At 44.9% G+C, this 14,763-nt stretch overlaps 1 protein-coding gene across 1 annotated transcript in view; it reads left to right on the forward strand.

Annotated features, from left to right (window-relative positions):
- Positions 1 to 2,856: 2,856 nt before the first annotated feature.
- Positions 2,857 to 14,763, forward strand: part of MYO10 (myosin X) — a gene marked incomplete at its 5' end in the record, with an annotated part of 159,055 nt that continues 147,148 nt past the window's right edge. Inside the window, 2 exon segments of the mRNA XM_080610818.1 lie at positions 2,857 to 2,907; positions 2,910 to 2,933. Coding sequence (XP_080466944.1) covers positions 2,857 to 2,907; positions 2,910 to 2,933 — 75 coding nt within the window.

Below are 14,763 nucleotides of genomic sequence, written 5' to 3' on the forward strand. Positions count from 1 at the left end.
CTATCAAATGCCAAAGCTGTACCATACAGGGCAAGAGAGAGGCTGAGGGAAAGGGGATCTCTGGCAGTTGCCTTGCTACCAACCACCTCCACAAGGTGGGGAGACTTCCACGGTCCCATCGGGGAGGTGGAGATGAGTCTCCTGGTCCTCACCCGGACTGAAAACTGAGCCGGCACGCATATGAACAGCTTCAAAAGGAAGTAATTTACCTTAGGCACACAATCAGTGAAGGAATTTCTGCCAATTAAAAGAAAATTGGAGCTGTGGAGAACTGGCCAAGTCCCCAGATGTTTGTAGATGTATGAAGCTTCGTACAGCATAACTGTGGGGTTTTCCAAATTCCAAAACAATTGCACAAAATGAATAAAGATTAGTTTGGGGTCATTTTCAGAGCGGGAAAAGAAAACGACGTGTTTCAAAACCCTTTTCCTATGAAACACAGATGCTGGTGCTTGCAGACTGTCAGCAGGAGTGCCACAAGAAGACAAAGAAGGAGCAAAGGGAGAAGCTTGTTGGAGTGACTGTACAAACTGCTCTTCCCTTCCTCTCTGCTCCCCTAAACCCTCTTACTAGAACCCTCCCGCTCAAGCTTCTTTGCAGCTGCTCTAAATTCTAAGAAAAGTCTTAAGAGTTTTATAGTCTTTTGCAATATATCCATGCCACAAGAGAATACTCATTCTTTCTGCAATGTATTTTTAGGCTGCGTAAATCTGGTCCTATTCTATTGGTAATGGTTTCTTGTCATTTACTGAAATTCTCATTTAAAAATACACAGGCTGTTTTATTGGAAAATGGATTCAAAGTTTTCATGAATTCCTATGATGTTGTGCTTCATAGACCCAAGTACGTGCAATGTAGTAGCCAGACATGCACGTTACATTCCAATAATGCAGTGTCAAAGAAAGTACTCAATTCTAAGTCAAACTAACACAAGAAAAACCTCTGATCTGACTCAGCCCTCCCCAGATTAGAGCTTGTCTGAGTAAGGAAGCTTTCTGGCACTGTGATGGTGGAAAAAAAAGATGTTCCCCTGGAGTAACTTTGGAAGCACGGTAGCTTGGAATACAGTTACAGAGCTTCTACACCAGGATTTATACCATATAGTCTACGGTGGAATAACCATGTAGGCTAACGGCACTGAGTCAGTAATGTGTAGACAGGCAATTTCAGGTGCAAGCTGAGCAACATGGTCTAGTGGAAGGTGTCCCTGCCCATGTCAGAAGGCCTGGAACTAGATGAGCTTTAAGGTCCTTTCCAACTCAAACCATTCTATAGGTCTATAACTCTCTGTAAAAGCTGAGTTTCAAAGCAACCATAGGAAGGCTCAATCTGTATATATGGGTGTAAAGACTAGGGGAGGCTGGGAAAAGAAGTGATCCCCCCCAACCAGCAGTCCTGAGGAGACTTCAGGATGTCTCCTGGCTGGGCTTGTCAAACTGCAATCAGAGATGCTGCCCAGGGGCTCTGCTGAGCTACAGCAAGGTGGGAAGTATTCCTGCTTTTGCTGCAAGGAGCCATTGCGGACATCGCCTGTCTCCAAGCCAGAACTCTTCTACCCGCTCTCCTCCTTGTTCAGTTGTTTGGGGCTTTTTTGGACACCAAGGTGAAAGAAGAATGTTTTTCCTTGTGTAGTGTATGTGTTCTTAAACAAGCTTTTTGAGCAGTGCTCGTCATGCTAAACACATTGCCCTTGTGACACTTTAAAGAAATGAGAGTTGCACGCTCATGATTATTTCTGATGCGAAGGGCTGCTGTCCCTTATCACCATTTACACGATCAAGCTCCCAAAGCAATGTTAGGATTCTGCCTGTGACCAGACGTCTGAATTCTGCATTCACTTTCTTTATGGCAAATTTTTTGTGCATTTCTTTCTGTAATGTGAATGAAATAGGCCTGTAGCTACAAAACTTATTCCCCTTTGGTGTGTTCCTTGTGATGCTACTTAATGTAGGGTGAGCGCGAAATGATGAACAACAAGTGTTTCCAAAAAATGAACAATTTATACCCGCACCACAGAAATGTGAAGGATTGGAAAACCTATAGAATAAGACACTGAATGAAGCCTGAAGGCTATTTTAATCTGTGGTCTTCCCTCGTTGTAGAACAATGGCTGTTGCAGTATGTATTTAGTGAAGGAACGCAGGACAAGAGCCCCTACACAAATTTGCCACAAACTTAAACAAGAGCTTGCCGTATGCCACGGGAGCCTGCAGGTATATATTCTCTAAACGACACTTAATTTCGGCAGGAACTTTCGCCGGGTGGCAGAGCTTTGCACGGCTTTGTGTTGCAAAACACGGGAGCGCAGCACACCCTCACACCGGCGGCCGGCCGTGCGCCCCGCTCCCGTGACACCCCGCGATCGTTCCACTCGCGCTGGGACGCGTGTTCCCGTGCCCCGAGCAGCGGCAGCGGCCGGACAGAAACGAGACCCAGGGACCCCGCGGGCGCCGCACCGAGGGGCAGCGGCGGCACGGGACGGGGCGCACACGGGGGCGAGAGGCCCGCGGGCGCTTCCCGCTGCCCGGCCGGGGCGGGGCGGGGGCGCGGCTGAGCGCGGCGCAGGGAGCGGCGCGGCCCCGGCTCCGCCTCTACCCCTGCCCCGCCAGGACGGGACGGGGCGGCCCCGGGCAGGAGCGTGCTGCGGCGGGAGCCTTTTTCTTTCTCCTCCTCCTTCTTCTTGCCCCCTCCCCCGGCTCCCAGCGGTGGCTATGCGCTGCCGGGACCGGCTCTGAGGGAGCGTGCGGACAAAGGCTGCGGGCCGGTGCCGGCGCTGGGGCGCGATGGAGCGGCGCGGCGGCTGAGGCGGCTCGGTGGGGCCGAGCCGAGCCAAGCCGGGCCAGGAGGCAGCGGCACATGGTGCACGGCTGGGGCCCGGCGCTGCGCACCCTCGGGAGGGCCGAGGGGCCACCATGGACAACTTCTTGGCGGAGGTGAGCGCGTGCCCGTGGGGTCTTCCTTTCCTCTCCTCCTTCCTTCTCTTTCAGCTTTGTGGAGTCGCTCTGTGGGGCAGGAGCCACCAGCAGAGTTGCAAGGGACTCCCGAAGAGTGCCGTGTGTTCCCCCCAACGAGCGCCTCGGCTTGCAGGGGGGTTACCGAGAGCAGACCCTCGGGCATCGGCACTTTGTGAGCGGGAGAGAGCCCCAAAGTACCAGCCTTTCGGGCCGTTACCGGGAGCGGAACTCGAGGCCGCCGGCTTTCTGTCGGGAAGGCGCTCGGCGCTAATTGGGGCTTATTAGAGCGCTGCTCCGCGCCCCCGGCCGGCCCCCCCTTCTGCTGTTGGTCCCCTTGGGGAGCGGGTTGCCGTGGGCTCCGGCACCGACGCTGCCGCGGGTCCATGCGCCTCTGCCCTCGCCACCCCTGTTGCCGCGGCGTGGCCGCCGCCTGAAACCGGGTACCGGCGGGAGTTGGGAGCTCACTCCTCGAGGTTTTCCCTGCATGAAACCTGGCGAGGTTACTTTTCCTGCCTCGTATGGGCAAGGGAGGCTCCAAATGGTGGGAGTAGAGCTACTTTTTTAAGGTCTGTTTCTTAAATGTATGTTGTTAAAGTATAGACCAACTTTTCCGATACAAAATGCAAAGCAGTAAAGCTTAAGTCTTGAAAGCAGTTTGAACTTTGCCATTATCTCGTGGATCTTGACAATCTCCTCATATTGGGTGCGCAAACCGAATCAAAGACCCTTTGCTACTTAGGATATACATTAAAAGTCAAAACTTGGCTCCTATTCTGGTCCAAGCTGAATTTTATACAGTGATATTTTACCAAATGGTTCAGCCCACCTGGTGTGGACCCAGCGTTACGAACTTAAGGTGTCTGGTATTAACACAGCGGCTTCTGTGTGTGTGTGTGTGCGTGTGTTGTACTTGCAGGCTGCTGGCAAAGCTTGCATTGTATCTGTGTTGCGACTTCTTGGTGACTGACTGCACGACTGCTTTAATCACAGCTCTCGCAGAAGCGGTTGCACTGTCAGGGTTGTAAATGCAGGTCAGGCATCTGCTTTACAAGGCTGTGATTAAGCTGCAAAGCCGTCCTTTGCCCTCATGAAATAACTTCCCTCGTGTTCTCGGTGCTGCTGTTGATGCTCCCACAAGAAAAATAGGTGATCTGTTTCCTGGAATAGTAATTAGTCAAATAAAAGAAGGTCATACACCTTACTGCTTGTTAGCTTTTCATTTGTCAGGCAACAAAAGTTCTGTCAAGTGCAATAAGAAAGAAGAAATGTAGGATTAGCTTTGAAAAAGTCTGACTTAAGTAGTAATATTGCTTTCTTTTTTTATCCTTCCACCCCCCCCGCCGCCCCGGAGAGGATGTAGCCCTTGCCTTTCAAAAGCATGCAAGCCATGAGCAATATGGTAGTATTAGCCTCGCTTTGCAAAATTAATCTGAAGAGTCATTCACTCATACACAAAGTAGTGTAGCGTGCCCTACATAAAGGTGAAGAAGAGTTTTAATGGTTTTGACTCCCCTATTAGCCAAAATTACTTGCCCCAGGGAAAAGGCAAGTAAATTTTGCCAGTCTCTGTTAGTATTTCTGCATGTATTTATGTTAATTTGTGGTTGCTGGATGCAGACTTTGATCCTTCTTAAGAACTCTTACTCCCTTTCAACATGCTGATATTACTTTAAAAGATCAGTAAATATAGCAGCTTGACTTTAATCTGCATCGCACCTTGACTTTAATCTGCATCCAAAGTCCCACCCGTAAGTATAAACATTTTCCCTTCCTCACACTGGAGCATACATAAATGGCATATAGGGAGCATGAGGCACAATTGCAGAAATGCACTTGACCTGGCCCAGCTACCACAAAAAAATGTCTATTGAAGGCACAGGATTGAGCCACTAGCTGGGTAATTTAATTTGTGCAAGGCAGACATCCTGCAGCTGCTCTTTGCAAAAATATTTGCTGACTTATCTGAGAGAATTACTGTTCTTGTTAAAGCAAGTTGTAGTGTGTGGAGGAAAGAGGAAGCTGGATGCAGGTAAAAAGCCTGGTCTACTCTGCTTTCATTTGTCAGCGATGTGAGTCCGCTGATAGAAATGAGGTGTAAGGAAGAAATTCTTTACTGTGAGGGTACTGAGACACTGGAACAGGCTGCCCAGGGGAGCTGTGGATGCTCCATCCCTTGCAGTGTTGAAGGCCAGGTTGGATGGGGCTTGGAGCAACCTGGTCTAGTGGGAAGTGTCACTGCCTATGGCAAGGGAGTTTAAATTAGAAGATGCTTAGGGTATCTTCCAAGACAAACCATTCTATCATGTTTTGGGAGGAAGGCTGGTGGGTGAGAAAGGTATAGGCTGCCCCTCAACATTACCAAGAGCTGGAGGCAGGAGTGTCTTCAATCTGGCAGTTGCTGAAAAATAGTGTACAACTGAAAGGTATTAGAAAGAAAACCCCTGTATTACTATTTCTCCAAAACTTTTCCATAACTAGATGTTGATTGTGGCCTGCTCTTACTGTAGGGTAATACCTACTGAAACAAAACGAGGCAGCTGGCTTGGATGCTGCCAGAGTGCAGTCACAGAGGTGCTCCTGTTAGGACTTACTGCTTTAGGTGAGGTATGGGATAACACTAGGATCCTGCCAAACAGCTGATGCTGTTGTCTGTCACTTAACAGCTTTATGATTTCTCCATCTTGTCGCTCAGTTTCCCTTTCTTATATTTTCATATTCTTAGCTTTTATTCTTATGAGATTACAAGTGCCGGTCTCCAGAGAAGCCTTGATTTCCATCCATGTCCCAGTTTTCTACATCAGCCAGAAAAAGAAAGGATCTGAGCAAAGAATTAGGCTGGAAGAGTCAGCCCTGGAACTTACTCCTCAAAATGCTTTTATTGCTGGAAGTTATTAAAGTAATTGTACAATTGCATTCTAAATACAGAGGAGAAGTGTTTTCCAAGAGTTTAAAGGCGCTTTCAGGCTGTTGATTGATTTGTGTTACCTTTTGGTGTTTGAAGGAAGGAAGGTCAGTGGTAGAATGGTAACTTTTTCAGTATATTTACATAGTCATGTTTTCATATATAAGGTGTTTAAACCTGTAGAAATCCCAGAGATCCATACTCAGAATTATAAGTATGGGTGTGTGCAATAGAGCTGTTTGGCTGTGTTGCTCAAAACAGCCTGAAAAAAAATTGTTCCCATATGTTTTACCAGCAGCTAGGGTGCTTGCAAGGGAGCAGCCTCTTGTGGTAGCTGAGGTCAGGCTTTCTTCCAGTGAGAATGCATCCCTGCTAAAAGGAGATGTATGCCATAAGGGAAGGAGGAGAGTCATTTCAAGATGAACAGGAACGCAAGGAAATTTTGCACAAAGAAGGCAGGAGAGGGAAGCTCAAACTGCTTCTTCAGCATCTGAAGTTCCCAAGCAGTGCTTACTGGGGCAGCCGGTGAAGCGGATGCAGACGTTCATTTTCCTCCTGTTGTGCAGGGGGTTACTTTGCCCAAGGCATACAGTGTGTTGCACTGAACCGTGGTCACTGTCCTTGTCACAGGAGAAGTGTGGCAGTTGCTGGCCCAGCTGCCGTAAGAGAGTGGTTGGGGTTGGGAGGGACTTTTGAAGGTCATCTGGTCTGCACAGTGCTCTCCGAGCAGTGCTCAGCTCCTGGGGAGTTTGCAGCACAGCGAGCATAGTGGTGGCTGTAGGGGTTGATGGTGGTTAGCTGCTGCCAAGCTCTAAAGACAAAGGATTTCCCTTTCCCCCTGTAATTTCCATAATTGGAAGAGAAGGATGAGGACAGTTCTGTCTCCTGCCTTCCATAAAGAACGTCTGGGTAGATGATGTTGAAGGAGAGGGTTATAAAATCATCATTATCATAGAGGTCCTCTATGCAGTTTTCTCTAAAATTGCATAGAGGTTTATTGGAGCTGTGGGTAGCCTCCTTGGAGACACAGCAGATACTCTGTCCAGCATACTTTTATTTTTAGCAGTACTGCTGGTACCTCCAAGTTCAAAACGGTTTCCTTCATTTCTGCTTTCCACTGTTGCCCGTATTTGCTTGGGTACCCTGTTTTGAGTGCAGGGCTCCCAGCATGAGTCCTGAAGGAGCAAGCATTGAACCTCTCTCTGTGGGGAGGACATGGGACAAAAATTAATTCTGAGACTTTGAACTTTGCTTCAGGGTCTTGTCTGAGGAGGTGTCTGCTGAACCTGGAAGCTCTTATTTTGGATATGCAGCTTGCAGCAGACTACTCTGTGGTGCTGCTGTGCTGTGGCATTTGAAAGATCGCTGCCTCCCAACCCAGAGGTCCTTCATGGAGATCTTCAAGAGGTTCACCATCTCCTGCAACCAAGTGACCTTGGCACTGCCAAGTTTCTGCTCTGAAAGTGAAAATCCGGTGATGCTAATAAATTTCTGCATCGATATACATGGTCTGGGAAGTCTCCCAGTTTTGATTTAGAAATGTCTCACTGATAGCTGGGTCTGATGTTCCAGCTTGCAATGTTGGTGTCAGCTGTTTGGCTTGGCCAAGTTGCATGAGACTGGTGGGGTAAAACTGTCATCCCACCAGTGATGGCATAAAAGTTGTGTTTCTGGAGGGCTTCTGAATGCCAAAGCTGTGCCAAGCAGGAGCAGTGCCTCTTCTGGCTGCGTTGATGTTGGCTGTGTTTTCTGAAGTTTCTGAGCTGTGACTCGTTCTCATACTTAGTTTTCTTAAAAAGCTGATGGTTTTGTCAGCCGTTATTTTTAGGTTCATTAGAGAGCATTATGTTTTCACTAGGGAATGTTTCGGGGGGGGGGGGTCCCAGGTCTACCTTACCGAGTTGGAAAGATGTTTTTGCAGGTTTATTTCTGTAAGTCAGGAAATCACCTTCAGTTCATCAGTAGCATGTCATCGTAACTGCCTATTACACGTACTTCACATGTGCCTTTCATAAGGTACATTTGTGTGACTGAAGCAGAGTCATCGTCGCTGGGCTGGAGCCTAGCAGTCCCGCTGGCACCATCAATATTGTAAAATGACACAAGAATTCTCTTAAAGCTGTGAACTATTCTATGATTCTATTCTATGATTCTATGAAACACATAACTATTGAAATTGGCTGTAGAGGCTCTACATTGTACAGGGTCTGCTCATGGCTTTTTAAGTATGTTCAGTCAGACTCCAACCAAAGGAGAGCTGTGAAATCCTTACCATTACAGAAATCTTGGCTGCTTTCTGAGCCTCAGCTTTTTTTTACCTTCTGGTGACACCTCACTGAAATGTTCCTTTTTTGTTGGTCTTTTCCCTAATTATATGTTTGTGTCAGCACTTTGAGTAAGCTATTTTGCTCCAACCAGATTTTCATCTTTATATGTACTTTCATTTGGTGAGGCCTCTGTGTGGGTGATACTGAAGGCTGTGAACCTCTTTGGCTCTTTTTTGGTTTTGGAGCTATCGTACAGCCTGCTGCCTGGTAAAAGGGAACCTTGTTTGAAAGCATGGCCAGTCCCAACTTATTTTTGAAGCCGAGCGGGATGGGCTTGTATCATAAACGCTTCACAGTTTTTTCCATGATTCTGTGGAGGCAGGAGATGACTCCTTTGCAGGAGAGAGGGGAGCTGGACTTTTCTGTGTCACATGGAGAATTTAGTGTGGTGGTCCCATGAGTAGCCTGAGAAACCTTGGAACCTTTCAGTGCTCTTGTTTCCCCAAGTGCCCCAAACTGTGGAAAGAAAAGTTTGGGGCCCCTTATCAAAAGTTATGCTGTTGATTGTCTTGGTTGTACCATGTTTGGCTTCTGCTATGGTGTTTTTAGCTGAATCTTAGGTTTCAGGTTGGGAAAACCAATATAGTCATATTAGACTTTAGAAAATAGCTGAAAGAAAATTGGCAGGTCCTTGGCTGTTTGTGTGTGCAAATTGTATTTATATAGTGTCAATGCATTTGCACAGAACAAATCCAGACCTAACCCCTAGCAAGTGAATAATTTTATCTTTTTTTTTAATATGGGGAGTGCATATTGATTAAACTTAAAAAAAAAAAAAAAGATAGAAAAAGATTTCTAGTGAGAGAAATGTCTTTTTGTGTCTCTTGAGTGGATGTGGCCCCAGTGGAAGGTGCTGCAGTCTCCTCCGAGGGACAGGAGCAGCAGCTCCATCCCTTGCACACCTGGCATGGTGACTGTGTGCCTGTTGCAGGTCTGGAGGAAAGTGTGTCCTCTGGGTAGTTTGATCTCACCATCCTTTTTGGCTGCAGGGCTGGTATTTTTCCTTAGTGAATCACGGTCCCTGGCTGTGGTCAGAGCCAGGAGCACAAGTTTAGGGTGGAGCTCTGGTAGAAGGGCAGGAGGTAAAAAGTCACTGTGAATTAAGACTTTTGGTGAGGGGGGAAAAGGAGGAATTACCATCCTTAAGTCACTAATTGTGGCTACTTTACATGTTTTGGGAACTGACCTCAAAACTTGATAGATTGATTATGACTTCAGGCTTGTACGAGAGTCATGGCTTGAGGCGTTCTCATTTCTCTTGATCTTCCTGTCACATAATTTATCATTATGTGACACTTTAAACCATTAATGAGATGTGAAGGAGGATAGCTTGGTGTTGGGGCAACAGTTCAGGGCAGGTTACTGGTTCCTGGGGTATTACTGGTTCAAATTTTGAATTTTTTTAATTATTATTTTTACTTATTTACAATTTCCCAAGGTGTTCTATGAAAATTTGGGCATTATCCATTGGTCATATTTACTGTAATGTTTTGGACAAGCCCCTGATTAAGAAAGGTTAAGTGGATTATCCTTTTGGTTAGAAGTCCAACTTAAGATCAAGCACTCCATTCTTTTAAAGACAGGACTTTTCAAAGTTTGGATGTAGAATGGGAGATGATACTATCCTCCAAACCTATCTTGTGAAGTAAGCTATATCCATGCTGACGAAGAAATTACTACTTTGTTACATGAAAAGTAAGTGTTATATTGGAAATGTATACTGTGAAAGGTTTGTTAGGACAGAAGGAATGAGTGAAGATTATTAGTGTTTCCAAGTGTACCTCTAAGAAGTAGGAACATGTTGGGAGAGAATGTACTGCCTACTCTAGACTCATTTCTGCAAAACCAGTGATCAAGACTGTCATCTTGGGTAAATCCAGATAATGTTTATGCTTGTTCTTGTTGTCTTCAGCTGGACAGCCACTGCAAAGCTGTGTCAGTGGGTGCCTGGTGGCTTCTCTGCAGGGTGTCATTCCATGGACATCATGACTGAGGAAGTGACTTCCCCACTATAAACCGGCAATTGAGAGGAGAAGGCTGCTGAGTTGTTTCAGCTGTAAACATGTCACACCTGGGCTTGTTTTACTGATAAATCTAAATAACTTGCTCTCTGTTTAGGTGCTTATTTCCTTTGTGGCTAAGTGAGTGTTTTTCAATCTAACCTGGAAAAGTCTTCTTATTTGGTAGAAAGTTTTTAGGGTTCTTTTCTATGTCTACTATTTTTCTTTGTTGAAATCTCAAACATGAGTGATGTTGATAAAACTTGATAATATATGTTTTTCCTTGAATAGCCTACTAGGAACAGACCCAATTTTGGTTCAGATTTGAAGCATGGCAGAAACTGGGGTGTGTCTGGTGTTACTGACCAAAGTTAACATTTCCATTTTGTGTAAACCCTGCCATAGAGGAGTTTAACACAGTTTCTGTATGAGATATTGTAATTTTTCATTACAATTTTTAAAATTGTAATTTAAAAGTTAGCAATTGTGCTTAGTTATTTTTCACGAAGAATGTGCCCCCACAGTCAGTAACTGGAGGGAAAAAAGGAGCCTTTTTTGGCTTTGAGGAAAACTGTGCAGTTTCCCCTTGTGTATGGAAGGAAGTCTTTGAAAGTGAAAGGTACTGGTCACTTGTATGGGTTTCTGAACTTGCACTGAAAATTCAGATTCAGTACATTTTAAGCTGGATTTCTTGTTTGTCTCAATGGCCCTGCCTCCAGTGGGTAAATGTAAGCATGTTGGAGCAGAGCCTAAATGTGGGAGTCAACCTTTTGCACCTTCTAGGATTAATGGTGTGCTGAAGGAAAATGTCCTGGAGGATAGACGTTATCAATCTCCTGTGTCATCCAGTGGCCTGCCAGACTTCAGAATTGAATAGGCTTCCTGTATGTTTGTATTTGTATGTTAATACATTTTAGCAAGTACTTTAATTGCTTCAGTGGGACATTTTGCCTGGTTTATGGTATCGGACTTTCTTTTCTTTGAAAGTATGTTATCTTCATCTTGTGGTGAGCCTCACTAGAGATTTTTGAAAGAATGTTAAGCAAAGGTGAATATTGAAGAAGTCAATGTTCTCTTTAACCCATCTCTTAGACAAGTTAAATCTTTCTGTGAAATTATTTGGGGTTTTGCTCTGAATGAGGGAGAGAGGAAGGAAGAGAGGGGAGCTCAGCCGCAGGCTTCAGGAGCTGAGCTGTACCTTCACATGTGATCCTGGCTGATGGCATGCACAGGGTGACTGGCTGAGTTGGAGGACTCAGGAAATAAAAGGCTTAAGTACACTTTGATGTGTTGGTGTTGCCTTTTCCTATATATTCTTGGGAAACTATTCATAATCCTTTATTGTAGATCAGTGCTACAAGAGTGTGTTAATACAAGTCTGTTTTGTTTTGGAGAATGCCTTTAAGGGAGATGCTGTAAGGATAACTTAGAGGAAAATGGTTGTTGCTTTTTCCCCGGGGCAAAACTATGTTCCCACTCTGAGCAAGTTTTCCCAAGGGCTTTTTATCATGGCACGTCTGCCTCAATACTGTGGTAGTCATTAAAAGTACTGAGGATTTTTCGGTTTGCTTTTTAGGTTCTTAACTTCTGTACAGGATAATGTCAGTCGAACAGCACTTATCTGGCCAACCCTGCCATCACGGTCTCGAAGTCAGGATTGATTTTGGTGCTTGTAGTGTAACCTCAGGTAGGGACCTGGGGTTCAAATGTTTGAGTGGTAGCTGTCATTAACTCCAGATGCAATTACAAAGCAGAGTATTTTTGAAAGTTGTCATCAAAGTTAGTACCCCAATCCCCTAGGCCCTCTTCTTTCCCTTGCAAACCTTCAACCACGGTAGACTGTGAAAGTGGTGTTGCTGCAAAGCCTTGCATGGTTTTGATGCTGTGCATTGCATACATCTATTCTTCTTCTTCCCAACCTTGCTAACAGAAATACAGGATTTCTCTGGGAAGATTCTCACGCCTCCCCTCTGCATTCAGCCAAACTGGTCCTAGTTTTGGGGCCGGGAGATAAGAGAAGTTTATTCCTTGTTTTGAAAAAGTATTGATGTTTATAGCATCATCGGAAATGGATTATTTGGTCCTGTTTTAGTTGCTGTTGTTTAGTGTGCCGTTAAAATGTTTACTCAGATGAAGTTAAATATATTTGTTAAGAGAATAGGTTTGTTTTTCTTACAAAGTTGTTTATCTTGAGGAAAAGTCAAATCCCTTTGTTTAATGTACCCGTCTGGTTTACAGAAGAGTGGAGATCGCTTCTATTTGACCATTTTAGTGGGTAAAAATAGATAAAAAACAGATACGATTGTGTATCTTGGGTATATTTTAACTTGCTTCAGAAAACAGCCAAGTTGGCAGGATGCTGGAGTTCACCTCAGGACAAGGAATAGGTGCCTATTCTGCAGGTCAGACGTCTTGCTTAGTTGGTTGTCTTCCTGGATCTTGTTCTCTTATTAAATACAGACTGTGGCTTTGTGATTAGGGTTTATCTCCTCATTACAGCTTTCTGGTGATGGGTACGATGGATAGGTTTATTTGTTGTGTGCAATCAGTTCGTATATTCCCTAAAAGAAAATGAGAGCAGCGTTTACAGCAGGGCTTTAAAGGATGGCATTTCCTGCTGCTTTTCAGATCGTGTACCAGGAGGAGTGTCTGATGAAGTGAGCTCTTTGTTGTTAAGACTCCCAGAGTTGGATTTTGCTGATACTTGATAAGCTATTTCAAGGAATAAACAAATGGAGCAAATCTGAGCTATAAAATATAATCTGTGTAGCAGCAGCTCAGTTTTCGCCCTACCCCTTCTTGCAATTGACTACAACCCTGGTGCAGTAGTAAACTCCCTGGCTTTTTTGTACAGAAGCCCATTAATAAACTTAATTGCAATGTAATGCAATAGTTGTAGTAAACTTTTACTGTACAGTTACACCTTTGTCAGTAGGAAACCTTCGTACTATGCAGTTAAGGTGGAGATGCCATCATTAGCTAGTGGAGGACAGGGAGTGGTACCCAGATCTGTGTATTTTCTTGTGCTCATCGAGTGGTCCTTTGGTGGAGCTTGTTCTTAGCAGTCCTTACTGAATGCAAAAAGAACACATCAAGTTGTGGGATCCTCTTCCTTTGGATAGTGATTCAGCATTTACTCTCTTCTGGGTGCTTCTGGAGTTGGGCAAATACAGGCTGTAATCCTGATTTTGACTTCTTGAACTTGGGTGCTACTTACAGAAGCAATCCTTTATATTGCTTGCAGATACCTGATTCGAAAAGCGCACAGTCTCTTTATGTGGTCAGAGAGTCCACAAAAGCTTTGCTGTTTTTCTGGGATTTTTTTTGGCTTTTTTTTTCTGCTGGAAGGCATCAGAGGCAGCATGAGCTGTGGCTATCTCAGCGCACAGGGATATGCCTCATGTCTGTATGTAGAGGGGAGTTATCTCTTGTTAGGAAAGAAGAGTGAGTGCATATTAATCAGTGCATTAAATAGAAGGGCCAAGAAGTGCTCAAGGTGCAAAGGTGTGAACAGCTGCAGCAACAGATCATGGGTGACACTGCTGTGGGGATTGCCCAAGGCACCCCTGTGGGAAGTGGAGGAAAGGAGCATCAGGCAATGAGCAGGAGCAGATGCTGTAGCAGGATGGTTTCTCAAAGCCATGTCAAAGACATCTCAATGTCCCATCTCAACATTCCTTGTTGGATGGGACAACAATATCTGATAGCTACTGCTTTAAAATGCATAAATTAAGCTCCTTTTTTTTGGCTTTGGAATTCCTGCCAGAGTTGGAGAATAACCTTCTGTGCTGTCCTGAGGCCAGCTGGAGTTTTCCTACCTGTAGGTTTTGAATGTGTTTTTTTTTCTGTTTGGGCCTCTGGTATTACAAATGCAAACATTTTAGAAAGTCTTGGTTTTTAGGGTTGCCTTTCTGAATATCTTTTTTTGGCGGTACTGAGCAATGATGTGCTTCTGGATAGTTTTACACAGGCTTATTGGGAAAACCTGGGGTTATTCATGAGAAAGCTGCAGTAATGTGTGCCTTAAAAATAGGACTTTGTGGCATTTGTTAGTACTGCTCCATTGGTGGCAATATTATTGCAGTAAAAATTGACCATTTTAGTTTTACTTACAGTGAAATTCCTGCTTTCTGTTGTCATGTGATCATCTTTTCCCAGTAATTTTGTTCCAGATGCTGTACCAAAGTAACTAGTAATCAGTGAGTGGCTCTTTCTCTCCAGAAGAGCAGTTGTGGTGCCACCAGTTGCTCTTCAGCAAACAGCTGTTTTTTCATCAGATCTTGGTAACTGTTAGAAGAGGGAGACCTTTCAAGAGATCTCTGTTGCATGGTCAGTGCTTTACCTCCAAGACTGCAGAGGTAGCTTGGGATCATTAAGAAGTCCACTCTACATCTTTGCTCGTGGAAGGGTCTGAGACCACCTAGAAGCTAAGATGCTCCTTGTATGTGCTTTTAGAAAGAAAAGAGTATGTCAGTAAGCTCAAAGGTATGGCTGTGTAAGCTGCTGCTTCTTTTGTGAGTGTTTATATTTATTTAGCTTGCTGATATTTTGTTGTACTCCAGCTGCAATGCTGTGCACTG

Source organism: Psittacula echo, assembly GCF_963264785.1.
Source record: "Psittacula echo genome assembly, chromosome: 2".
NCBI classification, from domain to species: domain Eukaryota; kingdom Metazoa; phylum Chordata; class Aves; order Psittaciformes; family Psittacidae; genus Psittacula; species Psittacula echo.